Genomic DNA, 16784 nt, shown 5'->3' on the forward strand with positions numbered 1-16784 from the left:
TGGCAATATTGGAGACTCACATTGGGGGCAATCATTTCCATCACGTGGTGACAGCTCATAGCGTGCCAGATACCGATGCTGAGGAGTTTGCACACATACCTTATTTCATCCTCACAACCACCTCTGATGTAGGTACGACGATTCTTCCCACTTTACAGATAAGGAAAATGAGTCACAGAGAAGGCAGGTAGGTAGGCTGCCCAAAGTCACCCAGAAAAGCCAGGATGTGCATGGAGGCAGCCTTCGGAACCTGCATCCAACACCACTACACTGTGCCTCCGTTGAGAAAACCACTGATGCTTTACTGTGTCTGCCATTTAGCTTTGCTTTGATCGGTGACAAGCGGTACCAAAAGAAAGAGCCTCTTATCAGTTCCGTGCACACCAAGGTGAAAGGGATAGCAGAGGTGAAGGCGGAGATATTGGAGAATGGAATGAAGAAGATGGTGTCTGAGGTCTTTGACACTGCAGATTACACCTTCCCCTTGCAGGTGAGTTCTTGTCAGCAACTCCCAAGAACTCCTCCCTGGTCACTGTCACCAGGGCCCTGCCTCCCTCCCCTGGGACCCTGAGCCTCACGTCAGAAAAACACTGGGCCTATTTTAAAAAAAGCTCTGTGAAAATCCCGACTGAGAAAACCTAAAAATTGCAAAATTGGGTCAAATCCAGCAGCTCAAAGATGATTCTTTGCTTTATCGAGTCCTATGGGGTTTCTCAAAATAGCAGTGTGATCTGGTGCATTTAAAGCACGATTTGATTCACTCACAATTTGATATATACACAGCTTTTTAGAAGCAGGGCCATCAAGTCAGCAAGGTCTGCCTAGATCCAGAAGGACCAAGAACTTCCTGCCTAGACAGGGCTGGCCCTTCTAAATCGTTTGTGTGGAGTTTTATCAACAAAAATGTCTCCGGAAAAAAAACACTCACTCAGATATATTTTTAAACAAGGGAAAGGAAAGAGATGACAAAGACAGGAAGGCTGTGGATCACAGGGAGAGGCTATGTGACTGCTTAAATTTGCGAGAAGAGAAAATAAAAGTAGAATAGTCAAAAAGGAAAAAAGGAGACTCAAAGTCGGAATGAGAACACCAACGAACAGATAGGGAGGCTGGAGGGACAAAGGGACACTTTTGGAGCCTCTGGGAGCTGGGGTACTTTGCAAAACCATAAAACCCAGGCCACTATCTGTTTATTTCTATGGGGGGGCAGGCGGAGCTGGTTCAGCGAGATCTCCAGCTATTTCCTGGGTTGTGGGCTGCCTTTTGCCCTTTAATTAAAATCCTGGATAATCTGAACAGCATTCTGATGAAGCCAACACCCCACCGCCCCACCCCCACTCCCCAGGTCTCTTAAGTTTCAATTTAATGGGATTTTATTGTGTCCAAAAAATGACAAGGCTGCTTTTGAAGCTGGAATGGAAAACGAATACTCAATCAGTCTGAATGTCCCTCTGCTCTCCTTTGGCTCAGCAGGATGGCTCATCCAGCTTTGATATTAAGCCCTCAGCACAGTCCAAGTTTCTCCCAGACCTGATTTCTAGAGTGTAGTTTAGAAAGGTGGACGGTTCGCCCCCAGGCACTGAGCAGGCTGGATTACTACGATTAAGTAGCTCTGCTCTCGAAGGCCTGGCATTTGCCTCCTCTCCTCTTTCTCTGCAGGGGAACTCCTTCTTCGTGATGACAAACTTTCTCAAGACAGAAGGCCAACAGCAGGGGTTATGTCCTGACGTAAGGAGGGGAACTGGAGTGGTCGGGCGGGTGAGAAGAGATGCTGGAGGGGGCACAGGTTAGAGGAAGATGACGGGCAGAGGCCATTTTCATACTACTTTCAGGCTCTGGTCCCCCTAAGACCAGCCATTAAACCTGCTCCCTAGAACACAGAAAGTCAAATGGGCCTCAACTAGTCATTGCATTTCTCTTTTCCTTCTTCTGTCCTCAGGCCTGAGGCCTAGCTGACCTCATTTTCTGAAGCCAGGAAAAAGTGCTGGCTGGCACCCCTTCCTTCCCATGTCCTGCGGAGCCTTCGCGCTTCTGGTTTTGCCCAGTTCTGCAGCCAAGCGCTGCTTGGACCAGGCCCCCTGCTCTCCAGCCCGGGGGCCCTTCCCTGAAAGTGGTACCTGGCTGCCCTGGCATCTGCTTTTTAGAGTTTTATTTATTTTTATTTTTTATTGACATATAACTCATATGCCATAAAGTCCTCCATTTTAAAGTGGAGAAATGAGTGGGTTTTCGTATTTTCACGATGTTGTACCACTACCCCACTACCTAATTCTAGGACATTTTCATCACCCCAAGAATTAGTCCTGTACCCATGAGCAGTCACTCCCCATTCCCCCTCTCCCTCAGCCTCTGGCAAGCACTGATCTACTTTCTGTCCCTGTGGATTTGCCTGTTCTGGGTATTTCGTATCACTGAGATCATACGATATGTGGCATTTTGGGGCTGGCTTCTTCCACTCGGAATCACGTTTTGAATGGTCATCAGTGTTGTAGCAGGTGTCGGTGCATCCTTCCTTTTTATGGCCAGATCATATCCATTGTATGAATGCACTACGCTTTGTTTGTCCTGATGAATATTCGGGTTGTTTCTACTTGTTGGCGACTGTGAATGGTGCTGCAGTGAACATTTGTGTACAAGTCTTGGTGTGGACAGACGGAGGCATCTGCATTTCTGTATCTTAGGAGACACACCTTGCTTACTCCCCACTACCGTGTCCTTCTCCCTGCAGTTTCCCACCCGAAGGACGATCTGTTCCTCTGACAGGGGTTGTAAAAAGGGATGGAGGGACCCACAGAGCAAAGGTATGTTCTGTTTCTTTTCGGGACCCTGGGGGGCGGGTGGTCTGGTATCTTGGTGACATTCACAATGTCCTAAAGTTCAAATCTTTAGCCTCTGGCTCTCAGCTGCCTTCCTCCACCCTCACCAGGCCGTGGGAGAGCCTGTGTCTGTCCCGAGCCTCTGCTCTGTCCCCAGAGGACGGGCTACTGACTAGCAATGTGATCTGATTCCCCAGTGAGGGCAGCTCCTGAAGACCCCCAGAGTTAGCATCTTCAGGGCTCTCATTGACAGGAAAATCCAGTGGCCCACAGTGTCATCTGTGTATGCTGAGCTTTCCCCCTCGAATTTGCCCAAAGGTTGAGAAGTATGAACTGTAGCCCCAGGCGCCTGGGGATGGTACCACTATTAACCTACAGAATTTCTGTATCTCTTGTTTTAACTTAAAGACGCACGTGACAATAAAAAAAAAATGACCACAAAAAAGATAAAACCATCGATGGTTATAACACACACATACACAAAAAAGGCCTACGGTTGTTACATTCTGTACCATAAGACGTGTGTGTTTGAGTTGGTATAGAGACCATTCAAACATGTCTTACTATTTAACTTGCCCCCTCGGGAATCTGCTAGTGACACTAACACTCCAGGAAGATGTGTCATGTTCATTCTCTGGCTTTGCACATCCCCGGTCCGTGCTGTACACCCCTAAGGGACTCCAGTGCCCGCCCACTTAGAAGCCATGTTCTAGTCCAGGTGTACCAGGTGAGAGAACACCCCCTGCTCAGCTCCTCTCTCAGCATTTTTCTTGCAAAGAAACCAAAATAAACCAACAGCATCCACGGTCTCTCTGTCTTCTCTCTGAATCTTTTTTTTTAAAAAGCTTACGGTCCGATGTGTTCTTTGCTTGGGTTGCCTTATGTAAGTTTGTGGTTCGAATGGGGTTTCATGGAAGCTGAAACTGCTTGGGTTGAAAAGCATAAATAAATAGTCTCTTGCTTGGGTTGAGTTTATGACGCGCCCACGGTTTTCACACCTGTGCTTCTCTGGCCCCTTGACCCCCCTCCCCCCCGCCACCACCAGGGATCCAGACCGGAAGGTGTGTAGTGTATAAAGAGAGGCTGAAGACCTGTGAAGTCTCTGCCTGGTGTCCCATCGAGGAGGTGGAAAAGGCTCCCCGGTGAGCTGTGGTGGGGGGAGGGGAGGAGATGGGGTGGCCCTGACCAGTGAGCAGATGAAAAGTCTTGAAAAGACCTGAAAAGTCCTCCCTCTTACCCCTCCATCCCAGGCACACCAGTGGTCTCTGAGAAGGCCATGCTAATTGTTAAAATATTGCAATAATTCTGTACTGGCTGGTATATAACTACTACCCTGAGCACCCTTGGGTGGCCCTGGGCCCCTGGCTGTCCCAGCACCTTACAGAGCATCTCTGGGAGCCCTCCTCTAGCACTACAGCAGGTCCCATTCTGACTGGTTGGTGTCCATACTGAGCGATTAAGGATGGGAAGGTGGCAGGAAGGGAGTGAGGAAAGGAAAAAGGAAGAAAGGGGAAGGGAAGGGAAGGGGAGAGGAAGGAGAGGGAAGGAGGGAGGGAGGGAGGGAGAGAAGAGAAGTTTTCTTAAATTAAGTAGTCACAGTGACATACAGATTTGTTGATCCCCTATATTGATTCTTCTCTTTAATACACAATGTCAGGCTCAGAAAGCAGAACTTGATGTTAAATCTCAGAAATCACAGGGATTGGTACATTACAGCAGAAGAATAGAGAGACCTGGATTCAAATTCTGACTCTAACACTTCCTCACTGTGTGACCTTGAGCAAGTGGCTTAACCTCTCTGAGCTTCATTTTCCTTATTTGTAAAATGAGGATAATAGTTGCCCCCACCTCGCAGGCTGTTGTGAGAATTAAGTGAGATGACACTTGTACCTCAAAAGCAAAGTGAGCCCCATGCCTAGTTTACAGTAAGTGCTAAATAATGCACACACGCGCGCACACGCACATGTGCACATAGACACACACCCAAAAACAATCTCCCCCTAGAAGTGTGGTGGTTCTAGACCAGCACTGTCCAATGGAACTTTCTGCAATGATAAAAATGTTCTGTACCTGCATTGTCCAATACGGTAGCCACTAGGTACAGTGGCCATTGGGCACTTTAAAATGTGGCTACTGCAACTGAGCAACTGAATTTTTAATTTAATTTAAATTCAATTTTCATAGCCACACATGCCTAGGGAATACTATACGGGAGAACACAGCTCTAGATGAATGTGACTCAAAACCACACCATCAGCCTCTTTGGGGCAAAGAGAAGATTGTCCCAAGCTGACTTTTTAGAAGGTCCAGGCAAAGGTTTCCCATGTCAGGGTGGGAAGCACTCGGCAGGGTGAGCCTGTCCAGCCCTCAATCATTAATGGTACCACCCAGGTTTATTTCTAGGTCAGAGAAGTTTCTTTTTCATGGAAAGAATTGCCCAGGGCTTGAGTGAGCTATCGGCTAACACTCAAGTAGTCCCTGGTTCAAGGAAAGAGCCCTCTTGATTACCTGTAGTTTTCAGTTGCTAATTTATTCATCAGATAAATACTGGGCATCTCCAATGTGCAGGTTCTTGGACTGCAATTTTACATGACCTTGGGCAAGCAACCCCCTGAACTTCAGTTTCCTCATATTTTATGCAAAGGGATTACTAAAACGATTCATTTAATCATTCAGTCAACACATCCAATACCACGTAGGAGGCATTAGATATTAATTTTACATGTAACTATGCACAAGAGACTGTGCTAAAAATACAAGCAGACCCAGATAGTGAGAAGGTCCCGAGCCTCTTGCAGGCTAATCAGAGGTAAGACGTGCACAGAGAACTACAGTTCGAGGCAGAAAGTTAAGAGTGTCATAAGAGAGGAATAAAGGACTTTGATCCTTCAAGTTTCAAGTCCTCTTATTCTTAGAATGTTGCCCAGGAAGCATGGGATTTAGGATGTTCTAAGGGTAAACAGTCTGGCATGTCATAGGCATTTGTTGTGAATAAGATTTTTTATGCAAATGTCAGAAATACAACTTAAACTGGCTTCAGGAAAAAAGACAATGTTATTATTTTTTTTAATTCCTGTAAATGAGGAGTCCAGAAGTACTAGCTTCAGGAAAGGCTTGATCCAGGCCTCAAATAAAAATGATGTCATTAAGATTCTTTTTCTTTCTGTCTTTTCCAACCCCCACCTCCCACCCGAGTTATTCTTTCTTCCATTTTGGTTTTCCTCACACTGTGGTCCAGGGAACTCCGGGTTTACACTGTCTTTACTACTAGCAATCCTAAAGAAAAATGAGTTTTTCTTTTTCCAGTATTTCCTACAAAAACGCTAGAATGTTTTCATTGGCCTAAGTCACATAACAATCATGAACCAATCGCTATAGCCAAGAGGATTGGGTTATTCTGTTTAGCCAGCTCTGGGTCACTTGCCCATTCTGGGAGCTGTAAGGATGGGCAGGAGATGGACTCCTCCCCACCCAACCCTCTGGGCTGAGTGGAAGAGACCTGGCTATCCCAAAGGGAGAAAACTGAGGTGGTTCTAACAGAGGGGAAATGGATGCTGGGCAGGCAAAAACTATAGTGTTCTCTATAGTTATATCCTAAATAGAGGCAAAGCTGGGCTCTGGCAATTTTGGAATAAAAAGTAGATCATCTTGGTGCCCCCTTCCAAATACCTCCATCCTTTCCTGGTGCTACTCCCCTTATATATATCTGCCACCCACTCAGGCCTGCCAACAATAAGGTACCAGCTGTATCTCTTTATCCACAGCCAATTCTCTCCATCTTTAGCAGACTGTCAACTACCTAAGGACAAAAACCTTGACTGCCTTGTTCATCACTATATTCCCAATGCCTAGCCCCATGCCCAGCAGAATAAATAAATATCTGTCAAATGAATGAATCTATGGGTTGTCGGTGGACCTTCCTAAAGTCTAGGATTTGAGCTCCTCTAACTCATGGAGAATTTATGCTCCTCAGAGCCTATCAACCTATGACTAATAGAGCCGACTATATGTGTGGCCCTGTGCTAAAGGCCATGGATGCCAAGATAAGAAAAATCCAAGTCTACTGGGAAAGACACAAACAGAGGTGTGCTGGAGCTGGCTTATACTGACTCTGAGCCAATTATGCTCATCCCTTCCCAACTCCAAGCTCAGTGATACCCACTAATGGCTTGAGATCAGCCATGGTGGGGGTACTTCTACCACAGTAATCAGTAAATGCTATAGATCAGAGCTTTTCTTCCCCACTGGGGGAAAGAAATGTTAAACATTTAACCAGCACATCATCACACATACCTAAACATACAATTACATCAGAGTGTGAGAAGGGTTATAGTAAATGCCATGGGGTCTCAGGAAGAAAGAAATTCTTACTCTTTTTTAGATTTTTAGGAAGGTTTTGCCCACTTAGACTACATTTCTCTTCACTCATTGCAATGACCCACGCTAGAAGCCAGAAGCCTGTGGTCCCACTGGCCCACTGATCCCCATTTCGAATCTCTCTCTCAGGCCCGCACTCTTGAAGAGTGCCGAAAACTTCACTGTGCTCGTCAAGAATAACATTGACTTCCCTGGCCACAACTACACCACGTAAGTGCCCAGAATGTCTAGCCATTAGCTATCTGCTGCTGTGTAATGCATTAGCCAAAATTTAGAAGCTTAACAGCCCACGTTTATTATCTCATACAGTTTCCGTGGGTGAGGAATGTGGGAATGACTTTGCTGGATGGTTTGATTCAGGGTCTCTCGGGTTGCAGTCAGGCTGTCAGTGGGGACTGCAGTCATCTCTGGCTTGACTGGGGCTAGAATCCTCTTCCAAGCTCACTCACCTGGTTGTCAGCAGGAGGTTCAGTTCCTCACCATATGGACCATCCCTTGGACTGCCTGAGTGTCCTTTAGGAATGGTGTCTGGCTTCCCCCAGGGCAAGTGATCCGAGAGGGACAGACAGCAAGCCAACAATACAGTAAACAAGATGGAAGTCACAGGTTTTTATGACTTAAGCTCAGAAGTGACACACCATCACTTCTGCCACATGCTAGTGGTCACAGACCAACCCAGCACGGGATGGGAGGGGACTACACAAGGGTGTGAATCCCAGGGGCTGAGGATCCCCGGGGCCCCTCATGGAACCCAGCTACCAACTGGCTCATTGCATGAAAGAAATAGGTCTCAGTTTTCAAAAACATGTTTGTTTGTTTGTTTGTTTGTTTGTTTCTCGTTGCATGCAGGAGAAACATCTTGCCAGGTGTAAACATCACCTGTACCTTTCACAAGACTCAGAATCCACAGTGTCCCATTTTCCGACTAGGAGATATCTTCCAAGAAACAGGAGATAATTTTTCAGATGTGGCAATTCAGGTTGGTGGTATCTTTGGATGGCGAGGGTGTGATTCGGGGGGGTGGAAGATGTCAAATAGCCAAGAGGCCAGGCCCCTGGGTCTTAGTTACAGGGCTCCATCTATTGAGCATTCAGTAAATCCCTGGTCGGTGCCAAGGTCTTTCCCTGCATTATTACCCCACCTAATCCAACAACAACCCTGTGAGTCACATCCCTGAAGCAGTAGTTCCTGAGACTGTTGTAATAACCCACCACGATCTCAGCAGCTTAAAACAACACGCCAGAGGTCTGGAGTCCTTGAGTCAGAAGTCCAAAATCAGTTTCACTGGACCAAAATCAAGATATCAGTGGGGCCACGAACCCTCCAGAGGCCCCACAGGAGAATCCATTTCCTGGCCTTTTCCACCTTCTAGAGCTAGAAGCTTGTAGCCCCTTCTCCCAGATTCGAAGCCAGCTGCATAGTATCTTGCGTCAGTGGTCACATTGACTTATTCTGTGCCAAGTCTCCCTCTGCCTCCCTCTTATAAAGATACTGGTCTTTTTCAGAGAGAGCATTTATAAAAGTTAACATGTAGGGCCCATCTGGATAACCCAGGATAATCTCCCCATTAAGTTCATCACATCTGCAGTCTCTTTTGCCATATAAGATAATATATCTGAAGATTCCGAGGGTTGGGACCTGGGATTAGGAATACCTTTGGGAGTCATTATTCAGACCACCACACTTGGATTTGTCAGGATTCTTCCAGTTGCACCTTACGGACATCCAACTCAAATAATGTAAGCGAAGAATAAATTAAAAAGCATTTTGGGGGCAAAAGGAAACCAAACTCAAACGGCTTAAGGGGAAAAAAAAGAACCATGTATTATTAACTCATGTAAAGACACCAGGGGAAATGGACTTTCTAGTACACCCAAGACACTTCCATACCTCGGGAGTTTTCTTTTCCTTTCTTTTTTTAAAAGATTGTATTTATTTGTTTGTTTTAAAGAGGGAGCACCCCACCTTGGGAGTTTTCTTCCGCTTGTCCCCTCTGCCTGGAACAGTCTTGCCCCAGACATAGCATTAGCTGTCTCCCTCACATTCTGCCAATCTTTGCTCAAATATAAGCTCAGTGAAGCTTTCCCTTACTACTACCTTTAAAATGACAATTTCAGGGCACGTGCATGGCTCAGTTGGTTAAGCGTCAGACTCTTGATTTCAGCGCAGGTCATGATCTCAGGGTTGTGAGATCGAGCCCCGCCTCAGGCTCTACACTGGGCATAGAGCCTACTTAAGATTCTCTCTCCCTCCCCACTCTCTGAAAAAATTTTTAAAATGACAATTTCAATCTCTACCCCTTATCCCAGCATGCTCTATGGCCCTTGCCAGGTTTATTTTTATCCCTGGCACCTAGCACTATCTGACATAGTATATATTTTGTATATCCATTTGTTTGTTGTCTGTCTTCCCTGACTAGAAGTTTCATGAGGGCAGGCGTCTTTGGAATCTTTTGTTAATTTTTGTATAATGCTTAGCATAATGGACACTCAATAAATATTTATTGACTGAATGAAGCATGCGATAGCAATAGGCATGGCTGCATCCAGGAACTCAAATGATGTCTTTAGGAATCTGACTCCCTTCATCTCTTTGCTGCTTCCTTAATGATGATGTCATTTGTAGGCAGACTGTCCACATGTCAAGGCAAAGCCACCAAAGTCCTAGGACTGTGTTGTCTGATATGGGAGCCACTAGTCACATGAAGCTATTTAAACTTATATTAATTGAAATGAAATGAAATATTTATTTCCTTTGTCATACTAGCCACATTTCAAGCACTTAATAGCCACATGTGGCCAGTGACTACTTTATTGCACAGCATGAATATAGAATATTTCCATCACTGCAGAAGATTCTGTTGGACAATGCTGCTGTGGACTGTCACAATCTCTGGCTAGTGGTCCCAACCAATAGAGGCCCTCTTTTTTTATGGTCCTGGCAAAATGTCTCAGAGAAGACTCTGATTGGGTCTACCTTGGGCCACATACCTATTCCTGAACCAGTCGTCAGGTCCTTACTGGCCAGGCCCAGACCATCTTGCCATTCTGGGAGCTGGGAGAGGGGACAGTTCCATTTAAACCACTCAGCTGGGATAGACATTTCCCAAAGAAAATTCCAGGCATTTTTACCCAGGAGAACTGGATGCTAAATAACAGAAACATCAGATATTCACAAAAATACACAGAGTGCTTGGCTTCATGCCAATAAATGACGATTGTGATTAGTCTGTATTTCCCCTTTCTCCAAGTCAGCGTCTGCTTGCTACTCATCTTTTTATCCCTAGCATCTAGCATACTGTCTGGAAATACCATCTTTCATCGATTCAAAGACATACTTTTTTCACATTTTAATCTTTCTGAAATCAGAAAGTGCTTTCGATGAGGGAATTTCAGTTTAATTGACAGCATTTCCTTCAGAGAAGAGAAAAAGAAAATTACTTGTCTGATAAGCAATGGTGTCTAAGAATCAGTGAAATAAGATAGTGCTCAAAACATGTTTGTAGGAAGAAAGAAGTACCAAGTAGAGGTAAGAGATTAAGAGATTCCTTAGAAGTTCAGAGAAGAGAAAGATCACCTTGAATTGAGGAGGAGGGGTGACTGAATGGATAAGGAAGGTTGTAAGTTGGAGGATGATGAGGATTTCGCTCGAGAGATGGTAGGAGAAATATTTCAATGAGAAAAGACAAGGGGTGAGACCTAAAAGTTCAAGTGTACCCAGCAATTCCACTCCTAAGTGTATACTCAAGAGAAATGAACCACATGTCCACACAAAAACTCACCCATTGTAAGTGTTCACAGCAGCGTTATTCATAATAGCCAAAAGGTGGAGACAATCCAAATGTCTATCAAAGGATAAATAGATACACCAAATGTAGTCTATCCACACAATGGAATATTCTTCCACCATAAAACGGAATGAAGTACTGATATGGGCTACAATATGGGTGAACTTTAAAAATATTATGGTAGGGGCGCCTGGGTGGCTCAGTTGGTTAAGCAACTGCCTTTGGTTCAGGTCATGATCCTGGAGTCCCGGGATCAAGTCCCACTTCGGGCTCCCTGCTCAGCGAGGAGCCTGTTTCTCCCCCTAACCCTCCCCCCTCTCATGTACTCTCTCTCTCTCTCTCATTCTCACTCTCTCAAATAAATAAATCTTTAAAAAATAAATAAATAAAAATATTATGGGAAGGGGCGCCTGGTGGCTCATTCAGTTAAGCATCCGACTCTTGATTTTGGCTCAGGTCCTGATCTCAGAGTCCTGGGATTGAGCCCCACATCGGGCTCTGTGCTCAGCACAGAGTCTTCTTGTCCCTCTCCCTCTGCTCCTCCTCTGGCTCTCTCTCTCAGATAAATAAATTAAAAAAATATATATATTATGGGGACGCCTAGGTGGCTCAGTCGTTAAGTGTCTGCCTTCGGCTCAGGTCATGATCCCAGGGTCCTGGGATGGAGCCCCTCATCGGGCTCTGTGCTTGGTGGGAAGCCTGCTTCTCCCTCTCCCACTCCTCCTTCCTGTGTTCCTTCCCTCGCTTTGTCTCTCTCTGTCAAATAAATAAATAAAATCTTAAAAATATATATATTATGCTAAGTGGGAGCACCTGGGTGGCTCAGTCAGCTAGGTGTCCTACTACTGATATCGGCTCAGGTCTTGATCTCAGGGTTGTGAGTTCAGGCCCACACTGGGCTCCACGCTGGGCATGGAGCCTACTTAAAAAAATAACTAACTAAAAATAAAAATAAAAATATTATGCTAAGTAAAAGAAGTCCATCACAAAAGATCACATATTATATTATTTCATTCACAGGAAAGAAAGTTCAGAATAAGGAACTCTATAGAGACAGAAAGTAAATTGGTGGTTGCTTAGGGCTGAGAGGAGGGGTGGAAAGGGGCATTGACTAAAAGTTTAGGGGGTTTGTTTGAGGCAATGAAACTGCTGTAAAATTTATTACGGCGACAGTCACACGTATATGTGAATATACTAAAACCTGTTGAATTACACACTTTTATACACTTGTACCAATTGTATGTGAACTATATCTTAATAAAGCTGTTTAAAAAAAATAAAAATGCCAATTGTGTTTAGGGGAAAGTGTAGACAGTGTGAAATAAGAGCTTTCTCCAGAGGAGTGTTGGGAGGTAAAGCAGAAAAGATATGTGATGGGGTTCCCTGAATTCCAGTGTAACAAGCTTCAACTTAATCTTTAATGGGGGGGGTCATTCAAGGTGTTAGATTATGGAAGAGATTTACTGAAAGTTGTATTTTTAGGAAAATAAATCTAAGGGTGTGTCCAGATGGGAGGAGGAGCAGGGAAATGCGTTTGCAGCCACTTGTGTGTGTTAGATGGGACTGCACTCGTGGCTCTGAAACGTCAATCTGTGTTTCCCTCTAAAAAGAAAACCTTCCCGTAGTTATCAACCCTGTGCAGGGAGAGGTCTGGCAGCTGCGTCCCATGTGCAGCAGGACTTAGAGACTGTGTCTCCTTTCTTCCCCAGGGAGGGATCATGGGCATTGAGATCTACTGGGACTGCAACTTGGATGGTTGGTTCCATCACTGTCGTCCAAAATACAGTTTCCGTCGCCTTGATGACAAGACCACCAATGAGTCCTTGTACCCTGGCTACAACTTCAGGTAACAGCGCCCGGAAACCTCCAGGCCCCGCTGAATTGCATCCCCAGCAGTCAGTGAGAATTAATTTTGGTTCCCAAGGCAAGAAGGTGAATGCAAAAAGCTTCCTCTAAGAACCAGGGGTGACTGGATTTTTGTATGAATTTTTTTCTTTTTAATTATTAAAGTGATACACACTCTGTAAAACAGAAACAAAATTGGGGAGGCAGAGAAGAGCAGACAGAGGAGGATATAAATCACCCATAATTCCTCAACCCTGAGATAATCAAAGAAACTGGTGAATTTTCCTTCCTTTAACCAATTCTTTCATGAGGCTTCTATGAGAGCAGATCACACTTATAACCTGGTATTCTGCGTTTGTGTGTTTGTTTTGCCATTCCCTGGGTCACTCAGAATTCCTTGTGGAATCATAACGTGATGGTTATGATTCGTTATTGATTCACATTAATGATTAATGGTTCACGTTAATGATTCCACCGTGCAAGCATAATGATAACAAGACGCACAACTGAGGGTGGGTCTTTTATACACCAGGCCCTCAACGTCATCACCTCTCCACCTCACGTCAACCCTGGAAGGTGGATATTTGTGTTCTCAGGTAGAGCCGAGAAAGGTGAAATGATTTGCCCAGGACCCACAGCTAACAGCTCCATAAGCCTAACTAACCTAGGTCACTCTGACCCCCAAACCCACACACTTTTCCTTCCATCGAGTGGTTTTCTTGCCCGTTCCTCCATTACCGGACATTTGGGGTGCCTCTAGTTTTTCTATTACAAATAATTCTACACTGCACATTTTGTACATAAATCTTTGAATTCCAGATTGTTTCCTTAGGATAAATTTCTAGAAGTAGAATTACTGGATCAAAGGTGACTAACATTTTATCATATGCTTTCAGGTTTTTAATTTTTTTCCTATGCCTGTATTTTTCATTTCTCAGGTTTATATTCAGTTCTTTCTCAGAGCCATCTATTACTGTTTCAGCGAGGTCCATTCTGACCTTACGGACCCTATTCCTTCTGGCAGTTCTACTGTGTAACCCCTTTCACCCTGACCCATTATCTGTAGTAACTTGGGTGGGATTTCTTCTTCGGAGGCTTTGAAGTATTTGTTGGTGAGTTTCAGCAGGAAAGGTATTGTGCAAAGTTCTGTGTGTGCTGTGGGATGCGGAGGCATTCTTCTGGGGTGATTATGTAATTTTCTAGTCTGCAGGACTGTATGGCATCTATCAATTATCAATCAGTTTTTGGTTTAATTTCTGGGCACTGAATGTCTTCACTCTGCTGAAAGTACCCTATCCCTGCTCCCTCCCTGGGTAGGGCTCCTGCAGCCTCAGCTCCCTTACCCTTCTAGGGTAAGACTCGAGCTCCTCAGATAGCAGATCTGGTTGGGGTACTCCTAGGGGACAGATTCCAGACTCCAGACATGGCTCCCACTCCCCACTCATCTCTAGCACCTAGAAAATGTCTTTCCTTGTTTTGAGCTCAGTAATACATTGGTATGACTTTAAAAAATATATTTTATCTTGCATTTCTTTGTATGCGGTGGGAGGTGGTGGGCATCCTGTACTGGCCCTCAGGCTGCCACCCTGACTGGAAGTCTTTTTGGTAAGAACATATTTAAGACTCCTGACGCCACCCTGCTGCCCCACTGCAGTCTCATCTGACTTGTAAGGTTCTTTGTTTGTAGTGCACCTTGTATGCTTCTTACTCCTGGACTTCAACCCTATAAGAGCTGACTAGACTCCCGGTTCATTTTCACCACTGAAACTGGCTGGTACTGATTTGGGACTGACCTACTCCACTCTTGTTTTGACCCTCTGCACAGTTCACGCCTCTGCTTCTGACTTTTCCCCGGTAGTGATCCTGTGTCATCCTAACTTCATTTCCATGTTACCTCCTATGTCTGGATCATTTCTTCAGCCTGTTGCTACAACTCTGCCCCAGCACTGACTTGGTCCTTAAGTTTGAGGTTCCATGACCTCTCATTGCTTACAGGTACCAGGCAGGTTTCGGTGATCGTTATTATGGCTGATCCTTTTGTGCCATTTGGTTCCAGACACAAAGTAGGCTTATCCTATTCCCTTTTCAAAAAAAGTTGCCAACTACATCCCTAGAATAATGGCTATACAATCATTTTGCCTATGAAGCCAGTAGGAAATTGATATTGGTGCTCCTTATTTATTCGTCCATCAAATATATAGCAATGAAAAAAAATATTGTTGTGCCAATGGGTATATATTGGTAAACAAAATGGACAAAGTTACTACTTAGCTTATATTCTAGTAGGACATGAATATAAGTCATTATAACATATAAGACAAGAATATAAGTAAATTAAGAACTCCAATAAGGCAACATCGTTAGTCATCAGGGAAATGTAAATTTAAACCACAATGAGAAACAGCTACGTATACCCCCCAGAATAGGTAAAAATTTTTAAAAGGCTGGCAGTTCCAAATGCTGACAAGGTGGAAAAGCAACTGGAACTCTCCTAGTTCCCTGGTGGGAGTGTAAGATGGTACAACCACATTAGAGAACCATTAGGAAGTTTCTTATAAAGTTAAACATACATCTATCCTCTAATCCAGAAACCCCACTCTTAAAACACAGGTCCACACAAAGATTTGTACATGAATGTTCACAACAGCCTTCGTCATCATTACCAAAACCCAGAAACAACCTAAATGTCCAACAGGTGATCGGAGAAATAAAATGGGGTATATTTATATAATAAAGCACTAGTTAGTATAAATGAAGAAGGAACAAACTACTTGCACAAGCAACAACATAGAGGAGTCCCACCAACATTATGTTGAGTGAAAGGAGCTAGATCGAAACGAGCCATACTGTATGATGCCGTTTATATGAAGTACAAGAACAGGCAAAACAACTTTTCTATGATAACAAAAGGCAACAGTGGGTGCTGCTCTGGAGAGTGGGGGATGGGGGAGGCCAAATAGGAACTGATTGGAAAGGAGACCAGGAGAGTTTTCTGAGGCAATGGAATGTTCTAGATCTTGATAGGGGTAAAGCTATACAGTGTATTCATTTGTCAAAACTCATTGAACTCAACTCTTAGGACTTGTGTGCCTTATTATATGTAAACTATACCTCAATAGAGCAAACAACTCCAATAAGACCATTTTAGATGATGATAAATGCTGGGAAGAAAATCAAACAAGATACTGTACTGCAGGGTTGGGGCAGAGCAGAGGCGTAGAAGTGGGGGAAGTGACCAGAGAAGGCCTCTCCAAGCACAGGATAGGACCCCTGCAGATATCGTGTGCTTTCCTAGTTAGGAAGAGAAACTGCATAGACAGGAGCTCATGTTAGGGGGATCGCCTTGCAAAACTTTGTAGCCTCTCTGAATACCTTTAGCATTAACAGTGTAGACCAGTGTTTCTCAAAGTGCAATGCCCAGCATCAGCAACACGTGTTGGGAACGTGTTAGAAATGCACATTCGCAGGCTCTGCCCTGGACCTACTGAATCAGACACCCTGGGGATTGTCTTCATAAGCCCTCTAAGTGAGAGCCTCTCAGGTGTGAGAACCACCGATCTAGAACCTCCATACTCAAAGTGTAGTCCTGGAACCAGCAGCCTGGCCTCACCTGGGAGCTTGTTATAATGCAGAATTTCAGGCCCCACTTGATGAACTGAATCGAAATCTGCACTATAACAAGACTCCCAGAAGATTCATGTGCACATTGAAGTTTGAGAAGCACTAGTCTAGGCTAGATCATCTAGCACCCCAAACATACTTTCTTCTTAGTCAGCCTTCAGCTGACTACATTTTGTCTCTACAACCAGGTTGCCAGTTTCCTGGCGGAGTGAATAAAACAAGGCGTCTACTTAATCTGTACATGCAAGTGTAGGCAAAAGTGCACATGTGCGTGTACACACACATATTCACTGCTTCCTAACACTTCTGCTCGCATTCCTACTGACTTCTGGAGGGGA

At 44.6% G+C, this 16784-nt stretch overlaps 1 protein-coding gene across 2 annotated transcripts in view; it reads left to right on the top strand.

The window, feature by feature from the left end:
* P2RX7 (purinergic receptor P2X 7) overlaps positions 1-16784 on the top strand; it is a 44678-nt gene that overhangs the window by 12977 nt on the left and 14917 nt on the right. For both annotated transcript variants that reach the window (XM_028116400.2, XM_028116401.2), the window contains exons 2-8: positions 322-490; positions 1660-1728; positions 2729-2801; positions 3862-3958; positions 7323-7403; positions 8043-8172; positions 12690-12826. In XM_028116400.2, coding sequence (XP_027972201.1) covers positions 322-490; positions 1660-1728; positions 2729-2801; positions 3862-3958; positions 7323-7403; positions 8043-8172; positions 12690-12826 — 756 coding nt within the window. The remainder of the gene's footprint in view (positions 1-321; positions 491-1659; positions 1729-2728; positions 2802-3861; positions 3959-7322; positions 7404-8042; positions 8173-12689; positions 12827-16784) is intronic.

This window comes from Eumetopias jubatus, unplaced genomic scaffold, assembly GCF_037043125.1.
Source record: "Eumetopias jubatus isolate StellerSeaLion01/CBP00866 unplaced genomic scaffold, mEumJub1_p1.0 scaffold_16, whole genome shotgun sequence".
Taxonomy (NCBI): domain Eukaryota; kingdom Metazoa; phylum Chordata; class Mammalia; order Carnivora; family Otariidae; genus Eumetopias; species Eumetopias jubatus.